Source organism: Onthophagus taurus, chromosome 1, assembly GCF_036711975.1.
Source record: "Onthophagus taurus isolate NC chromosome 1, IU_Otau_3.0, whole genome shotgun sequence".
NCBI classification, from domain to species: domain Eukaryota; kingdom Metazoa; phylum Arthropoda; class Insecta; order Coleoptera; family Scarabaeidae; genus Onthophagus; species Onthophagus taurus.
In genome coordinates, this window is record NC_091966.1 from 501711 (window position 1) to 529016 (window position 27306).

At 32.7% G+C, this 27306-nt stretch overlaps 1 protein-coding gene across 5 annotated transcripts in view; it reads left to right on the forward strand.

Annotated features, from left to right (window-relative positions):
- The window catches only part of LOC111416510 (carboxyl-terminal PDZ ligand of neuronal nitric oxide synthase protein), a 114900-nt gene that overhangs the window by 45410 nt on the left and 42184 nt on the right, over positions 1-27306 (forward strand). For 3 of the 5 annotated variants that reach the window (XM_071201522.1, XM_071201524.1, XM_071201527.1), the window contains exons 3-5: positions 15616-15687; positions 15756-15848; positions 15967-16131. In XM_071201522.1, coding sequence (XP_071057623.1) covers positions 15616-15687; positions 15756-15848; positions 15967-16131 — 330 coding nt within the window. Of the gene's footprint in view, positions 1-15615; positions 15688-15755; positions 15849-15966; positions 16132-23608; positions 23854-27306 lie in introns of those variants that run through there. The other 2 variants (XM_023048551.2, XM_023048553.2) reach the window with 2 other exon arrangements.

Here is a 27306-nt window from a genome sequence, read left to right on the forward strand (position 1 = left end):
AGTCTCTCATTCTGAGGTCTTGCAGAGTGGGGCATTCACACAAGATGTGTCGGACCGTCTCCTCGCTCTCTTTACAGAGGCGACGGAGAGGACTAACAGCAAGCTTAAGGTTATAAAGATGCTTGTTTACCTTACAGTGACCCGTGACGAGTCCCGTTACAGTTCGTAGAGCGTTTCTACCAAGCCTTACGAAAGACAAGGCTGCCTCTGCTGAAGGATAATGTAATACTTCCTTAGACAGATGGCAACCCTTAACCCTATCCCACCAGTTCATAAACTTTTTGTGGGTAAAATCTTTAATTATCTCAATCTGAGTTGATAAGGACGGAGCGATTATCGGTTCAGGCGAACATGGCGCTCGCTTGGCAGCCCTTTTGGCAAGCCTATCAGCGTGCTTGTTACCTGAACAAGTCGAGTGTCCTTTTATCCATTGAAGTATGACACAGTTATGCACTGCAGCCTTCTCCAATGTCAGATGACAACCCATAACAAGTCCTGAGGTAATTGTTATTCTACTCAGGGCTAAAATAGCTTGTCTACTGTCAGTATAAATTGTAAAGGTCTTACCTACCAAGTTGGATCTGACAATAACGTCAGCGGCAAGTTGTATGGCGATTAACTCCGCCTGTATGACGATGGCACTTATACCTAAAGGTTCAGATACGTGGAGTCGGAGATCGTACGAGAAGACTCCGGCTCCAGCTCCTTCCCGTCTCTTTGAACCATCAGTGTAGATTTTAAGGCTGTTTTTTACCTCTACTTCTGTGGAGCTTGGGTGGGTGAGATATTTCTTCGTAAAAATGTGTTGTAGGGGTGTAAAGTCCGTTACACACTCCAGAATTGGTGAGTAATCCACCATTTCATTCCAGAGATTGGCATTTTTGCTATTTCTCTCACCCATTAGAATTCCTGCTGCTCGCAGTCGGGTCATGGTCACCAATGCCACCTCTTGGATGAACAAATGAAGTGGCGTTAGGTTTAACATGTTTTCCATGGCTGCAGTGGGGGTAGTCCGCAGCGCACCTGTAACGTACAAACACGCAAGTCTCTGTACTTTATTAAGTGCAGTAGTGGATGTAGACTGTAGGGTCTTTGACCACCATACTACTGCACCATAAGTAAGCATAGGTCGGATTACAGCCGTGTAAATCCAGAGGGCATTTCTGGGTGACAAACCCCATGTCTTACCTATAGCCCTCCGGCATTGACCGAATGCAACGTACGCTTTTTTTACTCTATTATCTAGGTGGGCTCTCCATGTCATTTTATTGTCAAGTGTGATGCCCAGATATTTAACTTCTTTTGACAATACCAATGGAGTATCAGCAAGGGATGGCATTCTGGGATTGCCAACCTTCCTCATCCGTGTGAAAAGAATCAACTCTGTCTTCTTAGGATTCACAGAGAGTCTTTGTTCGTCACACCAAGTCTCTATCAGTTTGAGAGCTACTTGCATCTTGTCAAACAGCACGTTTATATACTTGCCTTTGACGAGAATGGTTAGTACCACTTTATCCAGTAGTGGAATAAAGTTACTTTATTCCACTAGTGGAATAATGAAAAGTACAATCTTAAATCAATCACACCCTATTTATTATTTATATTAACATTAACATTTACATTAATAGACATTTCATTCTTTGATTTAAATAAATAAAATATTGTTATCGTTGCTATTTATTTAATAAATAGCAACAATTCAACACCTCCCAATGTTTTTTTAGTTAATTGCAATGATTTTTGAGGTGACAGCCGCTGTCAGAGTGAAATGTCAAATCATTTTTTGATAACATCAGATGAAATTTTGGCGATTCTGATTCTAAATGAGTGTGATTGTAGATAAAACGTTGTATTGCATGTGTGTTTTAAATGCATTTTGTTTACTTAAGAAAATTAAACATTCTCGCGTGAATAAAATGCTGTTTATATACTTATCGAAACTATTTACACTTTTTATATACTTTTATTTATACTTTTCGAAACCAAGTATTTTAGAAATCAGAAAAAATCAAAGTGATGAAAAGTAAAAAGCCAAATAAATAAAAGCAAGATAAGTCAAGAAAATGTTCGGTATCTTGTTGCTTTCTCAACTTTTGCAACAGGGGGGCAGCAAATTCTGCGTGTTTGTGTTTTCGTTTTTTAGTGCCCTCCTCCAGTCATCTTTGCGGCCAGTTCCATCCACTCTCTTCTATTATGCTTTTATTTTTACTTGGTTTTATGTATTGGTTATACTCTGTGTAATTAGGTCTCTATTTAAGTTCCGTCTTCATGCGTCCTTTGGGCTCCCCGTTTCAGTGTCCATTTACTTTTGCTGTGCATTTGCTTGCAGTGTTTCCTAAATATTGGAATGTAGGTGTTTCCTCTATGTGCTTACCTTGATGACCTCTGGCTCCTAAAGCTATTCATTTTCTTTTACGATCTTATCCATATCCGATTAATAATCCGAATATGATAGATTCTCTGTCTTTTTGAATATTTTTGAACAAATTTCATATTGAAAGAGTCTTATTCTTCCAAGCAAGTAGTTATATCTTTTTGAATTAACAAAAACTTTTGGGCGTAACCATCGTTAACACATGGTAAAGCACCACCTACTCATTCTCCTACCAGTTAACTTCACTCCGATCGTTGCCAAAAAATATAATACCTGCGTTTTGTTTACTGCACCACTCTGGCTGATTTCATTCGTTATATTTTCAAAATGCTCCTCCCATCACTAAACATACGTCATTTAAAAGGTGGTCTTAAGCTTAAATTTCATTTTCTCATATAATCGCATACTTATAAACTATGAACTAAACAGTGTTCGCAAAAAGTTAGCAACATCCTGTTCTTTTTGGTTTTATTGCGCCTACGTTTCTGAAATTTTGTTAATATGGGATGAAAATAATACAAAATTTTCAAGAAATCATATCGTCTGTGTTTTTAAGAATCAATATGATGCGTATGTTAAATTATAGCTTAAAGATTCTAGCTTATGATATGATATAAAATAATATTATTGGAATTTCCAGTAAAAAGTTATTAAAAAAAAGAAATTATTCAATTTATAAATCATAATTTTTTTTCTATAGATCTTTTCCGAACACTGTATATTGGTTACATACATGTAATTTTCCATCAAAATAATGAACCAATTTTCTTAAGCTATCACAGGAAATAATCACTTCAGCCAAAGGTTAATTTGTAATTACCTTGTGCTGGAGCGGAAGTGGAGATATTAGAAGTTGGTTCTCGTCAGTTTTGCGCTGATACCTTACATAAACGTGTGATTGTAGCTATTACCCGAACTTTATCGGTGGCCAACATGGCTAACGTCTCTTCTCGGGTTAGATATCCTACGTTCTAAATTCCAAAGGATAAATTGCTAACGGGGGACCTTCGTCCCTTCTACTTGACGACTTGTCGTGACTTGAGTGTCAACATTGAAGGGATGGCGATGAAACTTTCCACTTTTGAACGACGCAATTTCGTCGAGCAGGGTCGAAACGAGTCCTAAATTGATCCCGAAGGTGTCAACAACTACTTTGAAAATATACGAAATATTTATATCAAATCGTTTTTACAAATATTTTTTTCGATTATACAAATAATTAATTTATAACTTTGTGAGTCATTTTGTTAATTCTTACATACGTTGGAAATTTATTTAAAATTTAAAGTGGATGGGTTGAACCTAATATCTTTTCTTCGCAATAACATGTTAATTATAAAATACAACGTAAACTCTTAGACGATATTTCCGTACGTTTCGGTTCTTTGTATAACGTTACTTATAGAGTAACTGATGTGTTAAGGAGGTTACTGGTATTTAATGTCATTTTCGAAATATTCGCTTTATAGAAACGAATGAAAACATTGTAGTTATGAATACTGATTTTATTTAAATTTCCGTCATAGGATAGATTTTAGAATTACAATAGCCCAAGAATTTCGATAACATTTTGTTATAAAAGGTAATTTAATGGAGCGGAAGCAACAGGAAGCGATCGTTTATAAGTTATGGGGGGTGAGTTTGGGAATGTGTTCTTATCTCGGAACAATGAACTACCTATTATAGGTTTCTATTATATACCTGTTATTGGAAGGATACGGAAAGTAATGAAGAATGATTTATTGTCGAAGACCGTAATAATTTATTTGTTCAGAAGATACCAATCAATATTGTGGGTAAATAAAGAAAAATAAAAAAATTAAATATTGATTTTACTAAATTATTTTCGTCTGTTCAAATTTAGTAATATCATAAAAAATACATTAAAACACAATGAAATAGTATTGTACATATTTACTGACAGAGAAAAGCGAAGAATTATGACAAGGAACAAATTGAACTCGAGCAAATAGAAATTTATTCACGTGTCTGAACGTGGTCTTCCCATGTGCTTTTATAATTAGCACCACATCGAAGTTGTTCCAGCAAAATGATGGTCCGTTGACCTCTTTGTTGCGTTGCGCCTAGTAACGCTGACATCTGCTGACTATTAGTACGAACACCAGCAATTTGATGAACATTTTAAATATATAACTACAAGTTTTAGTACACTTTACCTACAATCATAGGTAAAAAAGGAAATGCAACGTCATCTGGTCTACAGAGCATGTAATAATTCGATGGAAAAGCTCTCACATCCGATGCTTTTAAAACAATATATGTGTATAGATTCGTTTCGGTACAGTGACTTCATACAATTTTGATTTACAAAAACTATGATTTTTACAACAATTATTGTTATAAATATATCTTCCTCATTGAATTGCGATGAGTGGAAATTAATGAAATTTAAATTAAATCAATTAAGAAATATTTTCAATTAAGTTTTAATGCTTCATTACTTTTGAAATTGATGTGTTTATTAAAGCTGAAATAAAATGTAATAAATGTAATATTTATAGAGTTAAAATTGGCTTAAGTCGGTTAGAATAGGCAACCAAAATTACAGTTACAGCATGTTAGAAAATGCCTATTCTAAAGGCATTAATTTCTATTATATACTTGAAAGTACTTTAATATACATTATATTTGTTAACATACTTTTAACTCCCCATTACGCGTATTTAAACCTAAACTTTTTACTTAACACTTTTTTTAATCAACAGTCCTTAAACCATGGTTTTTATTAACCCAATACATTTTATCATCAATTACCAAATAACACAACAGATTGCTACAATTATCAAGATTTATCTCCCGTTGGAATTGAAAATATTTATAGAATTAAAGTCAAATTCCCAGTAGTACTTCGCACATTTATACCATTCGAAATACAACCTCGAGGGGGCCAAAATAATTTAACGGTTCTATTTTGACGAATTGGGATTTACCGGTTGTGAGTGTTATTCTTAATCTATCGACGTTTTAATAGAAGAACAATAAAATTTGAACTTTCGAGAAAATCATTTTTGCACTTCATTCAAAGCCCCTGTGCGTTTGCATTAAAATCTAAATCTCTAAAGTAAAATTGATTTATATTTGGGTGTCGTAAAATCTTTGATGGGTAACAGTCGTAGACTGCACGACTATGTTCTATTTTTGTACGGTTTTATTTGGCGAGAGTTTAATTTAGATTAGATCATTTAAATAAATTTTATTGAAAAGAATCAAACTTTATGTTTGTGTTATTAAAATTAATAAGATTTTTTGGTGCAGTTGATTGAAAACACATGTTACTTCCTTAATTTCGTTTATTAATTGTTTTTTCAATCAATTGTACCAAGAAATTTAAAACCTTCATATTGCTATTGTATAAATTAATAAGATTATTGGAAAAATTAAAAAGTATATTCTTTTTGTGAATTTCACTTAGAAACTAGAACTAACACAATACCTCGAACTAGAATCATTCGGGTTTAGTACCTATACGAAGTTAGCCCCCAATTTTTCTAGCCCCCAATTAGATAGGATTTTACATGTATAGTATTTTGATTATAACAAGAGAACCAGTCAACCGATTTCGATAAACAATGTCTCATTCGAAAGCTCAATCCTTGGCCAATACGAAAGTGGAAATGCCCGATTCGAAATCTCTCTCGAATTCCGCTAAAACGCCAAAATAATGCGAAGGTACACGAAAATAACACAAAAATGACCTTTTTTAAGTGGTGATAACTCGTAAACGATGTACCCGATGATCAAGATCTATACGTCATTCGATTCGTCATAGTTTCTTCTATCGAAATCACAAAACGCCCGATTTCAATTCTCTCCCGTTAACCTTGTACAGCCCAGGGAATGACACCGTGTTCGGGAGTGCGGGAAGTTAGCCCCCCATTTTTTGATTTTTAAATTTTTTATTGTTGTTCTAGATTGTTCTAGAGTTGTTCTACATTGTTCCAAAGCGGCAAATCGAAAAAATAAAAACTCCGCGAGAAAACCGAAAAAACAGGTTTTTTGACTAGCCCCCCATTTTTGGAAAAATCAAATTTTCTTTGTTGTTCTGGGTTGTTCTAGTTGTTCTAGTTATTGTTCTAGAAAATCAAAATTATGGGATACAGCATTACGAAGTTATAACTAAAAATAGGTTTGGCCGCCGAAATGTCTAGTTGATTGCTGTGACCATAGTTTTTCTATTATCAATTCCATATTACAAATATATACTTATTATAGCTAACGCAATCTGGAACAGCTATTATTTTCACTAGAACAACTTTCTAAAGGGTACTTTACTGTTTGAAAATTAAAGTTTTTGGAAGTTTCAGTCAGTAATTATCGTGTCAGCGGTTTTATATTACACAATAAGATTTCAAAAACATAGAACAATCTAAAATAACTCAATCTTTGCCGATTCAAATTGTTCTAGATGAGTTTTACGTTTAACATGGGCATTAATTTTGCAAAATCACATATTTTTTGTAGCTCTAAATTGTTCTTGTTGTTCTAGGTACTTAAAATGTTTATTTAATCACTGCTGCTTTAGTTCTTTTAAAGTTTAATATTAAAAATTTGACTTACAACAATTAAAACAATTCAGAACAGCTGTTATTTTCACTAGAAAAACCTTAAATTTGAGTTGTTGTGATATCGGACAGGTTTTGTTGAATCAGTGTACCCAACCTTTAATATAATAATAGTTTTAAAAAATTAACAAATATGGAATAATCTGACCATCTAATATCCTAAAAATCACCTTTCTCTTTAAAGTTATATATAATAATAAAACATAAGTTGCGATGTAAAGTGTATTTTATTTTGCAAAACTAAGTAATAAATTAATAAATAAACTAAACTATCAAAAGTAGCTTGTGCTGCCAAAATGTCTAGTTGATTGCTGTGACCATAGTTTTTCTATTTTCAGTTCCATATCACAAATATATACTTATTATACCTAAGCACTCTGGAACAGCTAATATTTTCACTAGAACAACTCTATAAAGAACACTTTACTCTTTGAAAATTAAAATTTTTGGAAGTTTCAGTTAGTAATTCTTTCATAAGTTCATAAGTAAGTTTCATTAATATCTATTTCAATAAAAAATAAAATATATATTGTTCAAAATACTTGCGGATTCGACAGCATATTTTATAGTTTAGCATTTGCCCGTACACACAATTCATTTAGAAATCATGTTGAGAATGTTTGCACAGATTGCTTTAGTTTCCTAAAATTATTTTTAAAAACCGGTTCTAGTAAAGCAACATATAAAAAAAGAACTGAACTATTAACAGGAATATATTATTTTGGAAGCCAGAAAATTGCCGGCGTAATAATAATGAATGCTATTTCAAATATTGCGTTTCTTTGCACACAACTGTTTAAAGAACAATTTAGTTATTGTAGGACTAAAAACTGCAATAATAGTTTAAACGTTACTTTCCATAAAAACATAATTTTACCAATCGATATTGACATCGTAACAATATTTTGCTATGCACAGCTAAAGCAAGTAATAGAAAACTACATGCAAACTCTAAGTAACAATTGCAAAAAAATGTGGTCTGTTTATAGAAACAACGAATGGAGAGAACAATAAAACAAAATTGAGTGATTACGCACGCAATTTGTTACTCCACAACAAATTCTATATCCCTGCAGGTATCATCAGTTACGAAGGTACTCAATCTTTGAATGATGTAGGACAGTACCCAGCATTTGTGCCCAACAATGCCAATTGGATATTATTTAATGACTTACGAAAAAAATCCGTACAAGTTGAAGAAGCTACTGAAATAAATGCACAAATGCATATATATTTATAAATGAGGAATGTGATGTAACCGTATATTCCATGATATTAGTTTATTTATAGTTATAGTTTACCTTAGAATAAGTTATTGTATTAATATAGTAATACTGATCGAATAGTTATTGTTTTATTTGTTAGTTTAGTTTATTATTACTTAGTTTATACAAAATAAAATACACTTTAAATCGCAACTTATGTTTTACTATTATAAGTTGAAAGAGAAAGGTGAAACTTGTGATTTTTAGAAAATTAGGATGGTCAGATTATTCCATATTTTTTTAGTTTTTTAAAACTATTATTATATTAAAGGTTGGGTTCACTGATTCAACAAAACCTGTCCGATATCACAACAACTCAAATTTAAGGTTTTTCCAGTGAAAATAACAGCTGTTCTGAATTGTTTTAATTGTTGTAAGTACTAATTTTTAATATGAAACTTTAAAAGAACTAAAGCCGCAGTGATTAAATAAACATTTTAAGTACCTAGAACAATAAGAACAATTTAGAGCAACAAAAAATATGTGATTTTGCAAAATTAATGTCCATGTTATACGTAAAACACATCTAGAACAATTTGAATCGGCAAAAATTGAGTTATTTTAGATTGTTCTATGTTTTTTAATTCTTATTGTGTAATATAAAACCGCTGACACAATAATTACTGACTGAAACTTCCAAAAACTTTCATTTTCAAAGTGTAAAGTGCCCTTTAGAAAGTTGTTCTAGTGAAAATAATAGCTGTTCCAGATTGCGTTAGCTATAATAAGTGTATATTTGTAATATGGAATTGATAATAGAAAAACTATGATCACAGCAATCAACTAGACATTTCGGCGGCCAAACCTATTTTTAGTTATAACTTCGTAATGCTGTATCCCATAATTTTGATTTTCTAGAACAATAACTAGAACAACCTAGAACAACAAAGAAAATTTGATTTTTCCAAAAATGGGGAGCTAGTCAAAAAACCTGTTTTTTCGGTTTTCTCGCGGAGTTTTTATTTTTTCGATTTGCCGCTTTGGAACAATGTAGAACAACTCTAGAACAATCTAGAACAACAATAAAAAATTTAAAAATCAAAAAATGGGGGGCTATCTTCCCGCACTCCGTGTTCGGCTCGTTGTTTACGCACTTATAAACGACCGTTAAAGTCTAGCCCCCAACATAAAAAAATTAATTTAAACTAAATCGACTATAATAAGAGAACGGTTTGACGGATTTTAATGTTTTACATCTCAATCGATAGCTTTCGCCTGGCTGAATGCAGTTGTCGAAATGCCCGATTCGAAGTATTTAAGAATTTTCATTAAAACACAAAAAACGAATTAATCAAACACATCAATTATCTCCTTAATTAATTGACCAATTTTAGTCATCAACATCTCGATCGAAAGTATGATCTACAATGAATGCAAAGGTGGAAATGCCCGATTTCAAAAATTTACTAATTACCTGCGTACGGCTATTGAAATGACCCCGCGAATCTAACGACTGGAAGTCTAGCCTCCAATAAGAAAAAATTAATTTTGATTACATTCGCTATAACTAAAGAACGGCTTGACGGATTTTAATGTTTTATATCTCAAATGAAAGCTTACGTCTGGCTGAATGCATATGTGAAAATGCCCGATTCGAAATATTTAAGAATTTTGAATAAAACACAAAAAATTAATTAATCAAATAAGTCAATTATCTCCTTTATTATTTGATCAATTTTAGTCGTTAACATCTCCATCGAAAGTATGATCCATGGTGAATGCGAAAATGGAAATGCCCGATCTCTAAATTTGCTAATTAAGTACGTACGATTGTTTAAACGACTCCAGTGACTTTACTGCCTGGAAGTCTTACATAAAAAATAATTTTTTGTAAACGGATTATTACTAGAGAACAACTAAATGTGAATATGTTTGAAACATTCTACTAATCATAACAAAGTATGTAAACAAACTAACAAAGTAATAGACTGATTTAAAATGTATTTGTACTAAAACAGAAAATCTTTTTTTCATTTTTGCTTTTAGTATTTTTACCTTTAGTATAACTTATTGTTGTTCTTACTAGTTTTCTACTCTTCTTTTTCAAATTTTATATTTTTAGCTGTATATAGTTTCACACAAAAAGCGCCCCAACCCATAACTTTGTTGTTTATATTGAAATATAAATAAAGTTTTCAGGGGCAAGGTGCTAATTTACATTTCTTTCAATTTTTACAATTCTTTTAAAATTTTCTATTATATCCAATTTTTCTTCAACTTTTCCTTCAAATTGTATAATATATTTTTCTCTTCATTACAAAAGTTAAAATGTTTTCCGAATATTCCATAAAGAATAATGCATAAGTGACAATAAAAATAAAAATGTTGAAGAATGTGATAGACAAAATCAGACCACTCACTGAGTTGTTTAAACAACCGTACGCATTTAATCAGCGCATTTTGAGACCGGGCATTTGCATCTTTACATTCACCGGGAATCGCACTTTCGATCGAGATGATGTTGACTAAAATTGGTCAATTAATAAATGAGATAATTTACTTATTTGATTAATTAATTTTTTGTGTTTTATTCAAAATTCTTAAATATTTCAAATCGGACATTTCGACATTATTATTCAGCCAGACGCACCCTTTCGTTTGAGATATAAAACATTAAAATTGGTCAAACCGTTCTTTAGTTATAGCGAATGTAATCAAAATTAATTTTTTCTTATTGGGGGCTAGACTTCCAGTCGGCAGATTCGCGGGGTCATTTCAATGGCTGTACGCAGGTAATTAGTAAATTTTGAAATCGGGTATTTCCACCTTCGTATTCATTGTAGATCATACTTTCGATCGAGATGTTGATGTCTAAAATTGGTCAATTAGTTAAGGAGATAATTGATGTGTTTGATTAATTCGTTTTTTGTGTTTTAATCAAAACCCTTAAATATTTCGAATCGGGCATTTCGACGTACGCATTCAGCCAGGCGCAGGCTTTCATTTGAGAAATAAAACATTAAAATCCGTCAAACCGTTCTCTAATTGTAGTCGATTTAGTTTAAATTAATTTTTTCATATTGGGGGCTAGACTTCTAGTCGTTAGATTCGCGGGGTCATTTCAATAGCCGTACGCAGGTAATTAGTAAATTTTGAAATCGGACATTTCCACTTGCGCATTCATTGTAGATCATACTTTCGATCGAGATGTTGATGTCTAAAATTGGTCAATTAGTTAAGGAAATAATTGATGTGTTTGATTAATTCGTTTTTTGTGTTTTAATCAAAATTCTTAAATACTTCGAATCGGGCATTTCAACAACTGCATTCAGCCAGGCGAAAGCTATCGATTGAGATATAAAACATTAAAATCCGTCAAACCGTTCTCTTATTATAGTCGATTTAGTTTAAATTATTTTTTTTATGTTGAGGGCTAGACTTTAACGACTTTAACGTCGTTTATAAGTGCGTAAACAACGAGCCGAACACGGTGTCATTCCTTGGGCTGTACAAGGTTAACGGGAGAAAATTGAAATCGGGCATTTTGTGATTTCGATATAAGAAACTATGACGAATCGAATGACGTATAGATCTTGATCATCGGGTACATCGTTTACGAGTTGTCACCACTTAAAAAAGGTCATTTTTGAGTTATTTTCGTGTACCTTCGCATTATTTTGGCGTTTTAGCGGAATTCGAGAGAGATTTCAAATCGGGCATTTCCACTTTCGTATTGGCCAAGGATTGAGCTTTCGAATGAGACATTGTTTATCGAAATCGGTTGACTGGTTCTCTTGTTATAATCAAAATACTATACATGTAAAATCCTATCTAATTGGGGGCTAGAAAAATTGGGGGCTAACTTCACATAGGTGGGTTTAGTCGTCTTGAGAGACGTGCGGCTAAATCCGAATTTTCTTAGTTCTAAGTCTAATGTTTGTTCTAGTGCCAGTGATAAGAACTGTTGGTCAATTTATCTTTTACCTTTGTGGGAGCTATTTAATAATAATAATAATAATAATTCACTTTATTGCCCAACAAAGATCAATTACAGGACAATATTACAAGAAAAAGAAAATAAGAAATAACACATGCCATAAAACAAATATAATTCACATAAACACTCTTACACTATTATTGATTGTTAGTTAGTTTACACATCCTCTGCACCGGGGAGTTGGCTAAAACATTGGATCTGCAATTCCTCAAATAAAACTGATTTGTACTACGTGTTGCACGCGTAGGCACCGCGAAAATGATCCGCGACAACAACCAACCACAATCCAATTCACCTTGCACTAACTTCTGCAAAAACTTGATGCACTCTCTTCTTACGTCTAGTGCAGAAAAATTGTGACGCCGCAGCAGGGATGCGTAATCCATTCATACGATCCGGGTATGATCTGTCCAGGCGTAGAGACAAATATTTGAGAAATCTCCTCTGAATTCTCTCCAATATAAGTCTATGACACATATAATGTGGCGACCAAATTACAGAGCCATATTCCAATTTGGACAATACAAAGGTCGAAAATAGGGTCTTGTACACACCGATATCAGAAAAAGCACGCGAGGTGCGCAAAACGAAACCAAGCATCCTCGCTGCAGAAGATGCAATATTTTCGATGTGAGGTACAAAACACAATTTGCGGTCAAAAGTTACTCCCAGATCCTTGATTGTAGATAATTTCTCAAGAAGAACACCTTCTATATAATAAGAAGATGGAAGAGGAGACAGCTTGCGTGTAAAACTAACTGCACCGCACTTATTGGCATTAATCTTTAGCTGATAACGGTTACACCATTCTACCAAGACGTCCAAATCCGACAGAAGACTGACAACATCACGGTCCGCAAAAATAGGTCGGAATAGTTTCAGATCATCCGCATAAGCTAGTACGCTTGATGCAAATTTGTCTAGAAGGTCATTCAAGAAGATAACAAATAGTAGGGGGCCTAGATTTGAGCCCTGAGAAACACCAGACCTAGCCGTAAACTCCATAGACGCATCCGTTGTAGTACACATAATTTATACGACCCGATAGGTAAGAGGCAAATAGTTTCATAAACTTAGGAGATAAGCCAAAAGCACTAAGTTTATACAAGAGGACGTCATGATGAATCATGTCGAATGCTTTAGAAAAATCTACCTGACCGCCCCTATCCAAAGATTCACAAATTACCTCAGTAACCACCGCGAGGTTGGTAATGGTCGAACGACGCTTGATAACCCCCTGCTGATATGGTGACACAAATGACTGAACCTGTGGATAAATCATCTTGTAAATAATCTGTTCAAATACCTTAGCGAAATTGGACAATAACGATATTGGTCGATAATCAGTAATGTTGGTACGTTCGCCATGCTTGAATACAGGAACAATGCGTGAGCGCTTCCAAAGGTTAGGAAACGAGCAAGTGCTTAAGGATAGGTTAATTATTAAATGAAGCGGAACTGCAAAAACTGCACAGCAATCACGAATGAAAAATGCAGGAAGATCATCATCACCAGCAGTAAATTTATTAGGTAACCTTTTTAGAAAATGAAGAACCTCTTCTTCGGTGACATCGGCAACAAATACTGGAGGATACGTAGAGTGTACAGGGTGGTTCAAATTCGATGTCCGAATAGGCTAACTCGGAAACTATAAGAGTTAGAAAAAAAGTAGCTTACATGTCATGATCTCGTTTTTCGAGAAGCTGCTAATGCCCAAAACCTCATAGCGCTATCGTCTTTTGTTTTTCCCCTAGAGGCCAAAATTGAAAATATCGTAAAACCAATAAGTGCAATTATCTTGGTTATTATTATAGGTGGAGTATTATAACTACGACATTATATGGACACTTTTTTACAGAGAATTTCAAGACATAGTCAAAAAAAAATTTTCGGTTTTAGATTTTGAGATATCATGAAAATTTTCGTTTTTTTAAATGGAAACAACCACTGATTATTCGCTTATTAAATTCGTTATTTTTTTCTGATTACAAAAATATAGGGTTCGACCGGTCTATTTCTTATTGTTTTAGAATAAAACTAAAAATAAATCTTTTTTATAAAATTTCCATCTAGTGTCGTCGAGGAAATTAAATTTACAGTTTCCTGTAAGTTACGGGGCGGTAGGTAAAATCTAAAAAGTTAACAATTAAATACGAAGATAAGTTCTGGTATTTAAAAACAAATAATTTTTTAATATGTAACATTCTAACATGTCAAACGTTTTAAAATTTTTGTAATTGATCTTAAAAACGGGATTTTTAAAGTGACACTTCAGAAAATTTTTGAATACAAACAAATGTTGCTATGTTTATTTGAATTAAGAAAAAACATATGAGCGCCATCTATCGATAATTTATTAAGTCATTTAAAAATAATATTAAATCGTAATAAACAATGTGAAATAATGCAATCTATTCCAACTTTTGTGTAAAACATATATAGATTAAACAGTTCAACAAATATATTTGTTTCAAGTATCAAAAATATGTTTTTTTAATTTTTAGTTATAGAACCGTAATTTACAGGAAACTGTAAATTTAATTTCTTCGACAACACTAAAAGAAAAGTTTATTTTTAGTTTTATTCTAAAACAATAAGAAATAGACCTGTCAAACCCTATATTTTTGTAATCAGAAAAAAATAACGAATTTATTAAGCGAATAATCAGTGGTTGTTTCCATTTAAAAAAACGAAAATTGTGATAATATCTCAAAATCTAAAACCGACAAAATTTTTTTGACTACGTCATTAAATTCTCTGTAAAAAAGTGTCCATATAATGTCTTAGTTATAATACTCCACCTATAATAATAACCAAGATAATTACACTTGCTGGTTTTACGATATTTCCAATTTTGGCCTCTAGGGGAAAAACAAAAGACGATAGCGCTATGAGGTTTTTAGCATTAACAGTTTCTCGAAAAACGAGATCATGACATGTAAGCTACTTTTTGTCTAACTCTTATAGTTTCCGAGTTAGCCTATTCGGACATCGAATTTGAACCACCCTGTACACATTTTTGATCATATTAATGTCCAATTGGTCTACTACCCATTCATAAAGTATATTTATCAGTCCCTTGGGCTTTACTCGGCCAACAGCTTTTTCATAGTCTATAAAATATATGTAAACCATAGGTAATTCATGAACATCTACCTCTACACCTCATTAGTTCCACGAACCAGACGGAAACCAAATAATTCTTCTTCCACATATTCAGAGCATGCATTGCTCGTTATTCGATTGTTGTATCATGAACGTTTTGAGTGTCCTACTACCCCAACCAAAGATTAGCTAAGAATAATCTTTCTTATCTAACGAATCATCATAGATATGAGCGCTTCCGTGATATGTATGTAGTACTTGATATACCACGTAATATTTTATTATTTTGAAAAAAAATCGAACGAATTACTTACTATTTTATTATTGTTATAATTTCTTTTTTTTTTGCAGTACATCGGAATGTTGGATGTTCCTAGACCAACTAGTAGAGTTGAAATTGTCGCAGCAATGCGAAGGATACGAGTAAGTTAAATATTTCCACTTTTTTAAAGTGAGATCTAAATATTAATATTGATTTTTGTGGTTTTTAGTATGAATTCAAAACCAAAGGCGTTAAAAAGAAAAAGGTGACAATAGATGTATCAGTAGATGGTGTTAAAGTAACGTTAAGAAAAAAGAAAAAGGTGAGTTTTAATTCTCTATTTAATAAATATTCTTATTATATTCTTTGTCGTTATTTTTATTTATATTCTTTAATTTATTTGTTACATAGTTTAAGATGATACGCGATTTTGCTTTTAGCGAAAGCAGTGGCTGGAAGAAGGAAAATCAGTCCTCCTCTCTCACCCAATTTACCGGATCTTCTACGTGTCTCACGATTCCCAAGACTTGAAGATCTTTAGCTACATCGCGAGGGATGGAGCTTCGAATGTGTTCAAGTGTGCCGTGTTCAAATCGAACAAAAAGGTAAGGTAGAACTCGTAAAACTTTTACGGTTTACCCTCTTCTTTTTGTGCAGCCTTTTTTATGCTTCTTTCAAATCGAATTTCAATGGGTAAATTGGATAACTTTAAAAAGAAAAAAATGTTTGTTGTGCAATAAAATATGAATTGCTTTGGAGATTTTTCATTACATCCATACGTCTGGATTATCTCTAAGATGCTTATATAAATACGAGCAAGCTTCTCGGATACTGAGTCACACTTAAACAGATGTGGACGATTCAATTTTAGGCATGTCAGAGAAAAGTTTATCATTATAAATTGCGAAGGTTTTTAATGTTGTAGACGACCCCGAAATTCAAATCGTCTGTTTAAAGGATAACCTCGTATAATTCAAAGCGGAAAAAAAATCTTGATGGGTGACAAGAACTTAGAACATCTATCGGTAATGTGGGCACCATACCCAAAATATTTACCTTTTTTTTTCAGTCGGTCCAAAACGTTTTGGTTTACGTTGGGCCTCGTTGTGATTTTTATGTTGTAAATACGATTTTTACGGTTGTGTTTGACTTTCTTGTTACGCTGATTTGTGGGGAATATAAATAGTATTTTTCGTTATTATAAAGAGGTTATTTTTAAAAAGTTTTTTTCCTTTGAGTGCACCTTAAATAATTTTAATTTTATATGTATATTATTTTTTTGGCACCGCAACAACGAACTGTGTATCGGAGAGCATATGACATCACACGCTACAGGAATCAAAATTGAAAAAAAAAAGAGTAAAACGATGTGACGTGTTGCTCTCCGAACGGTTATTTTTATTTTCTACAAAAAAAATCATACAGAACGTGTTCCAAACAAAATATGTATCTACACTTTGACATAAGGATTTAAGTTTTTTTTGTCTTTCGTCGTAGTAAAGTGGTCGCAGACGCAGTTTAAAAATATACCGCGGACGTAGTAAACAGAAAAAAGGCGAAACAATGCCGCCGTTTTGACTTGGCAACGTCGACACCGGCTTTTAATAAATTTTATGTGTGCGGCTAGTACTAAGTCAAAATGAAAATTTTCTAATACCCAAGGTTATTCGTCTGTCGATATTATTATGTCGTAAGAAAAAAGATTTATTTAAACCTACATAAAATCGATTAGGCACAAATTGGGTCAGAAGCAATAAGGGCAGGTGCGAGATCATTTCGGTAATGATCCGAAAATTACTCTTGCACTTCTAAAATTAAACTCACAACCCAACCGAACTAACTCTTGGGCAACTCCATTGACGTCATTGTTCTAATCTTCGTCGACCACTAGCGGGCACCTATAAGTTAAACTGAATGTGTGCGATTTCGAAACGAGTCGACTCAAAAATACGAATTTAGAACCCCAGCTACAATTGCCCTAGTGTTGAAATGTTGTTCTTGTTAAATCAGGCTTGAACGTAAAGTGATGATTAATTCATTTCAAACAGATGCGTTAACTACATTCAAATATACCAATTTTAAATATCAATTTCTTAAAAAAAAATTTTTTGCATTATTTTCAACACTCAATCGTATTAATTTGGCGATTACCCTTTGTTATAATTAGAATAGTTCATTATATATTTTTGAATTTGACTATTATTAGATTGTAGTATCATATATTCGGTTCGATCTATTTAAAAATTTAATCGATAAACACTATATCGCTTTTTATATCCAGGATATCCTAAAAATATGTTAAGGATGTTTTTTTTATATACTTACTTTGTGTTAGTACGTAGTAAAGTATAAAACGTGATGATTATGATAATCATAATTATGATAGTTTATGAGATAAGTTGAAATCTATTGCAGTTTAGTTATAACTTCCTGAGGATAACTTTTCTGAAGATCAAAAATTTAATTTCTATTTAAAGCCTGGAGTTTGTAATAAATTATTACTATGGAAAATGAATAAGTTATTTATTTATTTGCAAGAAATTCAGGAGAAAATGATATTACTCATCTTCTTAAATCATTTAATTTAATAAATTAAATACAGGGTGTCTCAGCGAGACCGGTCATTAGACGTTTTTGGGGTTCTAGCCAAACAAAAAATTTGAGAATGCAGACTTAAGTATTATCAATTATGTTCTCTTCATCTAAAATATTTTCAGATTTCTAGCACCTACTCTATTTTTTTAAATGGAACACCCTGTATATTTTTACATATTTGGATTTGTCTGTTTTGAAGGTTTATAAATAACTTTACTTTTTGCAACTTGAACCAGCAATTCTCGTGTTATTCGAATTTTTCTAGAAAAATTTGCTCCAGCGGACATTTGTTCAAAAAATCATAGAACACTCAATTTTTGAGATATCAATTTAGGATTCAGAACATGCTTAAACAACATGATGGAGTATGTTTTGGTGCCGAGAACGGCTGTCTAGATCGTTTGGTCACTTTACTATGATACGTTAACTTTTCGAAATTTGGAAGCACCATAACTTCATTTTTTTAAATGGCACCCCCCATATTTTATTACATAGTCGTCTTCGGCGTCTCATTCTACATCTTTTATATTCCATATGTCCTATGCCTAACATTAATAGTTTGAGAAATAATTAGGGTTTTTTGAAAAATGCTCATATCATATGGATATTAACCTAGTGTGCCATGGAAAACAAATGTTTAATGACTTATTGATAAACGTCAAAGTCTAATTTAGGTTGTTTGATGCTTGTGAGTGTAAAACCAGTTAAAATGGATATTAATAACGTAAATAATGTTTATACAAATGAAGAAATCCATAATTTATTTTTGTGCATGAAAAGTGCGACAAAGTTCTTAGTAGAACTTGCAGAATGTTTAATGAAAATTATCCACATTTATCTCCGATTGCAAAAGGTAAATTTAGAGGAATAGAAGCAAATTTTTTGCATTTTGGACGAATTAATCACGTGTTAAACTGACTAAAAAATGTAGTAGATAATGCAACGGAAGAGGTGAATACCTTGGCTTATTTCGAGCCCAGTCCCAACACCTCAATTCGAGCTGCCAAAGAAGATCTGGGAATCATACTACGAACTTTGTCGCTCTTTTCATGCAAAAAAAAAATAAATTAAGAATTTCTTGATTTGTGTAAATATTACTTTCGTTATTGTTATAGATTTTAACTCGTTTCAGTACTAATATTAAGGGACATAACAGATAATTATTAGCTCACATGCATCAAGTGACGTAAACAAGTGAGTCTTTGACAAGAACTCATTGAGAAGGCTTGTTTTTCATGGCACACTAGGCTAAATATCCATATGATATGTGTGCATTTTTTAAAAAACCCTAATTATCTCCCAAACTATTAATATTAGGTGTGGGTCATATGGGATATAAAAGATGTAGAATGAGACACCGAAGACAACTAAAAAATAAAATATGGGGGGTGCCATTTAAAAAAATGAAGTTATGGTAGTTCCAAATTTTGAAAAGTTAACGTGCCATTGTAAAGTGATCAAACGTTCTAGACCGCAGTTCTCGGCACCAAAACAGACTCCATCATGTTGCTTAAGCATGTTCTCAATCCTAAATTGATATCCCAAAAATTGAGTGTTTTCTGATTTTTTGAACAAATGTCTGCTGGAGCAGATTTTTCTAGAAAAATTCGAATAATTCGAGAGCGACCGAATCAAATTGCAAAAAGTAAAGTTATTTATAAACCTTGAAAACAGACAAATCCAAATATGTAAAAATATACAGGGTGTTCCATTTAAAAAAATTAAGTAGGTGGCGACTTCCGGTATAACCGGAAGTGCAAGAAATCTGAAAATATTTTAGACGAAGAGATCGTAATTGATAATACTTAAGTCTGAGTTCTCAAATTTTTATTTTCGCCAGAACCCCAGTAACGTCTAATGACCGGTCTCGCTGAGACACCCTGTATATGTATAGAGAGAGAGAAAGAGAAAAGCTTCTTTTGCACTAAATGTGACACTCATGAACGAATGCTTTAAATTGTATGATATGGGAAGAATATGGCCTAAGTCCTTTACGCAACCTTACAACACTGGAATTATCAAAGACTACGATACAGCTGAGAAATTTATCATGCTTGACCATTCTTCTCAAAAATCTCTTAATACATACACTAAGATTTTGCCAAACAAGACAATCAAGCAGCTTGTATTAGTACGACATAGATAGCTTGTTGCAAATATGATATCTTATGCTAACTAGCACTAGTTACCACTGTCACTAGAACTAACATTAGACCTAAAAGTACAAACATTCAGGTTTAGCCGTCTTAAAAGACGCACGGCTAAACGGAATATTTCTAGTTCTAGGTGTAGTGTTAGTTCTCGTGATAGTGCTAGTGCAAAACTAGAACTAATACTAGACCGAGAACTAAGAAAATTCGGATTAGCCGCACGTATCTCAAGACGGCTAAATCCGAATGATTCTAGTTCTAGGTCTTGTGTTAGTTCTAGTGATAGTGCTAGTGTAAAACAATACCTTTTCAAGTTCAAATTGACACTAATCAAAGTCAAATTGGCACTAATCAAACTCAAAATGGCATTAAAGAAAACCAATTTGGCGACTGTCATAGTCAAATTGGCATTAATCAAAATCAAAATGACATTGATCAATTACAAATTGTCATTTTGATTTTGATTAATGCCAATTTGACTATGACAGTCGCCAAATTGGTTTTGTTTAATGCCATTTTGAGTTTGATTAGTGCCAATTTGAACTTGAAATGGTCATAGAAAAATTTATATATATTATGTATATAGAAGGTCATCTCCCCACTATTTTTTGGTACAAACGCTCCCATTTTTTGGTTAAAGCGCGAAATTTAAATATAGGTCTATACCGGTTTATGCCATTACTTTATTTTGAAGAGGTCAAGTGCATTTTCCAAATAAATAGGAAAAAACATGAATTTAAAGTTTTTCCAAGATAATATTCACAATTTTTAACGTATATTGCTCTCATTGGCAAAAAGCGCCAATTTATCTATTGGATAAACTTATCAAGAGGTGGTAAAAGTGGCCCTAACTTATTTAAATACTTAACTAAGGGATATAAAACACTAAATCAAAAGAACGTAAGGAAGAAAATTTGCTTATACAACGGGGTTATCACCAATTATTACACTAAACGACAAAACAAAAATGTGACGTTTGCTTTCACCTTTGAGTTTGACCATAGAAAAATTTATATATATTATGTATATAGAAGGTCATCTCCCCACTATTTTTTGGTACATTCAGCGCTCCCAAGGGGATTGTGAGGGAACTAATTAGGTTAAAGCGCGAAATTTAAATATAGGTATTTCTATACCGGTTTATACCAATACTTTACTTTGAAGACGTCAAGTACATTTTACAAATAAATGCAAAAGAATATGAATTTAAAGTTTTTCCAAGATAAAATTCATAATTTTAAATATAATATATATTGCTCTCATTGGCTAAGGCTCGTTACTACCATCTTCTGGTTAAGCTATCTAAGGGATTATTACCATGGTTACGGCTATTTTACGCGCTCTCATTGGCTAGTAGATGGGTTTATCTATTAGATAAATGTAACTAAAAGATGGTAGTAACGAGCCTAATTGAGCGCCAATTTATCTATCGGATAAACTTATCAAGAGGTGGTAAAAGTGGTCCTAACTTATTTAAATACTTAACCAAAGGATATAAAACACTAAATCAAAAGAACGTAAGGAAGAATATTTGCTGATACAACGGGGTTATCACCAGTTATCACACCAAACGACAAAACAAAAATATGACGTTTGCTTTCACCTTTGAGTTTGACGTTACATAATATATAAATTTTTCTATGGCTACAAGCGCTTTGTTTGTGTAGATAATGCAGATTGCTACAAATTCAGTCTACAACGTCATCCAGTGGATTGTGAGGGTACTAAAACCAGGGTCTACATTTTTATAGTAGTAAGATTGCACACCAAGTTTGACGTTATACATAAATTTTTCTATGGTTACAAGCGCTTTGTTTGTGTACATAATGCAGATTGCTACAAATTCAGTCTACAACGTCATCCAGTGGATTGTGAGGGTACTAAAACCAGGGTCTACATTTTTATAGTAGTAAGATTGCACACCAAGTTTGACGTTATACATAAATTTTTCTATGGTTACAAGCGCTTTGTTTGTGTACATAATGCAGATTGCTACAAATTCAGTCTACAACGTCATCCAGTGGATTGTGAGGGTACTAAAACCAGGGTCTACATTTTTATAGTAGTAAGATTGCACACCATGAGTTTGACGTTATACATAACTTTTTCTATGGTTACAAGCGCTTTGTTTGTGTAGATAATGCAGATTGCTGCAAATTCAGTTTACAACGTCATCCAGTGGATTGTGAGGGTACTAAATCTCGGTCTACATTTTTATAGTAGTAAGATTGCACACCATGGAAATGGTATAGAACTAACACTAAGAAAGTATCTAGTTGATCTAGTGTTAGTTCTAGTTTTAGTGTAATAATAATATGCAACATAGTGATATCTTATGCTAACTAGCACTACCTACCGCTGTTACTAGAACTAACAAAAGATTCAGAAGTATAGTTTCCGATATTTCTGATGGTTTTTATGACTTAATTGCAACAGGTAGTTTACGAACCCAAAACACTGGCGTGAGTTGTTCAGATCCGCATTAAGGGAAATTAAAAAAACATAATATTCAAAAACTGAAATACCATTACTTTGTGTGAAAATACAACAATTTATTCAAAATTTGTATTTTTCGAATGTAAACAATAATTAGTACTCTAAATACTGTTTAAGAGTTTTTAATTTAAAATAAAATAAAAAAAGAAGTGCGTCCCTGGATCTAGTTCGCTAGGAGGGCCTATCATAAATCACGTACAGGTACTTTTTCAGGGTGATAATTGCATCCACTAGTGTTTCTGAGGGCCATAAAAACCACCAGAAATATCGGAAACTATACAAACATTCAAGAATGTTTGTAGTTCTAGGTCTAGTGTTAGTTCTAGTGATAGTGCAAAACTAGAACTAACGCTAGACCAAGAACTAGACGGTTAAACCCGATACTTTCTAGTTCTAGGTTTTGTTTTAGTTCTAGTGATAGTGCTGTTGTAAAACTAGAACTAACATTAAACCTAGAAACTGAATTATTTATTACCCTCTGAACAGTGTATAAGTTCGCTATTTTATGAATATTATTTCGGTTGAAACAACACTATTTCCAAACGATCCACATAGTTGTAGATTTTTACTATTTGACTATTTGAATTAGGAATGAAAATACGGCTGTTTCTCGATCAGTATAGAAAACAGGAATTCCAACTCATCCTTAAAAGACACTTTCCGTCTATTTCCCAAACAAAAATTGATATTGATCCAAAAAATGATGTTAACTTGAAGCTTAATTTAACACTTTCCTTTGGAAAGTTGGAGTCTGATTTTAAAGTTGACGTCTCGTATCGTAGATCAGTCGTGGATGCGTACAGACGTTACCAGACGTTCACGGAACGAACCCGCATGAGCTCGACGACGGTTCATTCGCACGTCACAGTCTCAAAATATTATATCAGAGAATCAGTTTTAACCGAGCCGCGGTTCGTACGCGTTCTCATTTTGGCAGCAGAGCCGCGATTCCCGCTACTCCATGACTTTCAATTACCAACTAATTAGTGAAATAATGTGATCCAGTGAAAATAGTGATTCCTTTCAAAGAAAAAAAATTCTTTTTCACGGTGCGTGAAAATCATCAAGTTATTTCTCATCGTTGACGTAAGAAAAAAAAATTGAGACACTATTTTTTCGACGTTTTCTTCTATTATTTTCTTATCAATTTGAAAGAATAAGAAAAAGAAAAATACAAAATGTTAAAAGTGTGTATTTGGCATAAACAGCCAACACCTGAATTGTTTTAGCGTTTTAGCGAAGTGCGCCCCGGCCAAATTGTGTTTCACGAATTAATGCTGGTTTTTAGTCTGTGTTCAATTTGTACAACTAGCTGTCGTAAATATTTAAACGATTCGAGATCTTTTCCGCGGAAAACCAAAATTAAAATGAAATAAATCTAATCGCGATTTTCCGGTTCGTTGTAGGAAATACGCTCGTAATTGCTCGCCGCATTGAAGTTACCCATTTAAACTCTTTAGTGCATTGTAAAAACCAAATTACCAAAGAATAATAGCTTTTATATTGCGTTTGCGTCTTCGCCGGATATAACATTGTTATTAATTTATGAAGGTGTTATCCCGTTGTACTTCAAAACCTGATTTATTCACCTGTAGTCGTTTTGATTTACGAACTATAAAAACAAGGTTAACTTTATGAAAAAAAAAATTGGCATCATTTTTATATTTTGACTTTAGGTCGTCTCTATTGTATTTTTAGCTAAAATTTATGTAGTAGGGTGTTGACAATATCTCAGACATAATCACCTTTTAAATAACCTATTCATCAGAAAATAAGAATAGATTATGAATTTTGTGTAATTTTTCTTGCAACTTTTACGTTGTAATTTGGTACTGCGTAATAAGTTGGACGTTTTTCTAAATCCAAAAGAAAAATCGGCTTCTTCGTAAAAGAAATCTTATATTAGACGGTGGGCGTGAGTTTATCGTCAAAAAAACCTTTTCATCCTCGAGGCGCCTTCTTTACGACTCCTTGAAAAGGCGCTTCGTTCTACTCCGAACAATAAGCTTTTGTATGTTAAAAAGACCCTTTAACTTTACACTTAGCATTTAGTGTCTGTTAAAAATAATTGTCTTTAAATTTTTCTTATTTATTTATTTTTCATCTTGCGAAACTAACTCAATTCAGTTCTAACTGAGGAAGTACAAGCTGATGATTTAACATGTATATTTGTAAATTTACTTTAGTTAAGATCCATGATTTGTTAGTTTGACTACGAAATTTATCACTTCGTAGCTTAGGCAATTAAAACTCGTAGAAGAAACTATTAAAAAATCGTAAACTTTTCAGTTGGATTTTCGTGTATCTTTTTTAAAACGCTTTGATGTACGGCGGCAAGACATAAAGTTCGTCATATTACAAAATCAATCGGACAGTCGTTGAAACCCGTTTATTAATAGATATCCACCGAGATTCATATCGGTTTTGTATACGTTAGATATAGATTTGCACTCAATATACATAAACATTTAGAAATAATAACAATTAAGAAGCGGGAGTTTCCAGAAATTGAGACTATATTATACTCGTTTTGTTTCTCTTTGGGTTTGTATCAACATTTAACTTCACTCTCTGCGCTGGAGATATTATATTTCGGTGTTTTTCGAAGGGGTTTATAGGTTTACCCAAATCTATATGTAAATATTCAAAAATAACCCTAAATTTCCGATCAATTTATTTTAGATGTTTAAACAAAGTGTTCTTTATTTCGATAAAGAAATTTCTATCATAAAAACATTCTTTGTTCTTTACAGTTCTTCTTCGAATCACAAGATGTTATCTTTCAAAAACCAGTGTGAAGTTACCCATAAATTCCATCCATAAAAAAAACTTTTTTGTTTGTGTATCGATTTTAATGATTAATAGGTCATTAGAAAGATCTCGTGGAGTAGAGCCTAACATAGTTTTGGTGGTGCAGATTTTGGGCGGGAACACCTTAAATTCCGCGAAAACAGTGAAATATATAAAAAAAATCTCTAACTTTAGAGTCCCAAAAATTGAAAACTAATTAACATAACATCAGGTATGATTGCCAAATCAGAATGCGTATACTGTCTTCTACACAAAAGTGAATTTTGGTCGTCGCTAAATCATATGGGTAATTGAAAAGCAAAATCATATCCATAAGTATAACTTTTTTGTTTATGGTCCGATTTAAGTTTGTGGAATACCTTTTTGGAAAGGGTTCGTCCTGTAGAACATGTCATAGTAATGGCGGCGTGAAATTCTAACAATAACGGTACTTAAACGATTAAAAAAGGTTATAAACAATCATACCCATAAATATAACTTTTTTGCTAATCGTCCGATTTTAATGTGTGATGCCTTTTTGGAAAAGGCTCGTCCTGTAGATCATGTCATAGTAATGGCGGAGCGGAATTCTAACAATAACGGTAATTAAACGATTAAAAAGGTTATAAACAATCATATCCATAAATATAACGTTTTTGTTAATTTTCTGTAACTAACTAATAACTAATAAATATAACTTAATACGAGATGTGTAATAAACGAAAAGTCAAACAAAGTGCCAGAAGAGAGTTGAGCGAAACGCGATCCATTAACATACAATTCACAGTATGAAAATAGGACCTTTAACAACAGCCAGGAACATTTAAAACAAATTTCCAAAACTAGATTATCCTTTACAAACAGATTGATACAATTGTGGAGTTCTTGTCTGTCATTTGATTGACTGTATATTATCAAATAAACCATTTAAATCATTAGATGCAGATTCATACAGAAACATCATTATTGAAACTTTATTAAAAAAACTCCGACTCATTAAAGGAAAAATGTCTCAGAGACATGAGGTTCATAATGAATTCAAATACAAGTAATGCTCGTAGATGGCCCGTGATACCTGCAAAAATTTTTTGGACGAGCGGTTTGGATTTTGTAGACAGCGATCTTAAACTGTAATGGGGCCGTTACACATTCTTTTTTCTATTGGCTTATTCGATAGTTTAACAAAATTGAAGACTTCTATTAATTTTGTATTTTTCAAACAGGGCCTTAGTTAAAAAAAAAAAAAATAATGAAAATTTGAAAAAACTTTGGATACGTCACCGTCGTTTCGCACGTGGTTGGTTGAAATAAAAATCAATAAAAGGTGTATGAGCGAGATGCCACGAGAATCTTATGCGCTAGAAGAAGAGATCCGAACGATTCACGTTTTGTCTGATCTTCTTGATCGTACGTGAAAACCTCGTAAACGTCACCAAAGCTGTTATACAGGGAATTTTGAATTTTAATATTCATTATTGCAAAAATTAAACATTTTTAGAATCTGAAAATGTTACCAGTCCTTCTATTTTTACATACTTTATTGATTTTTTGAAAGACTGTCTTTCTATTTGATTGAGGGTAACGGCCCTATACGGTACAATAAAAATGTGCCATCAATTTTTATATACAATTTAATGTAGCAACTAAATGTAACTACAATTAAATTAGATTTTAGTAGTTGACTATTTATACAATTTTGTTTAATTGATCTCATTTTGTAAATAATTGTTTTAGATACTTATTATCTTT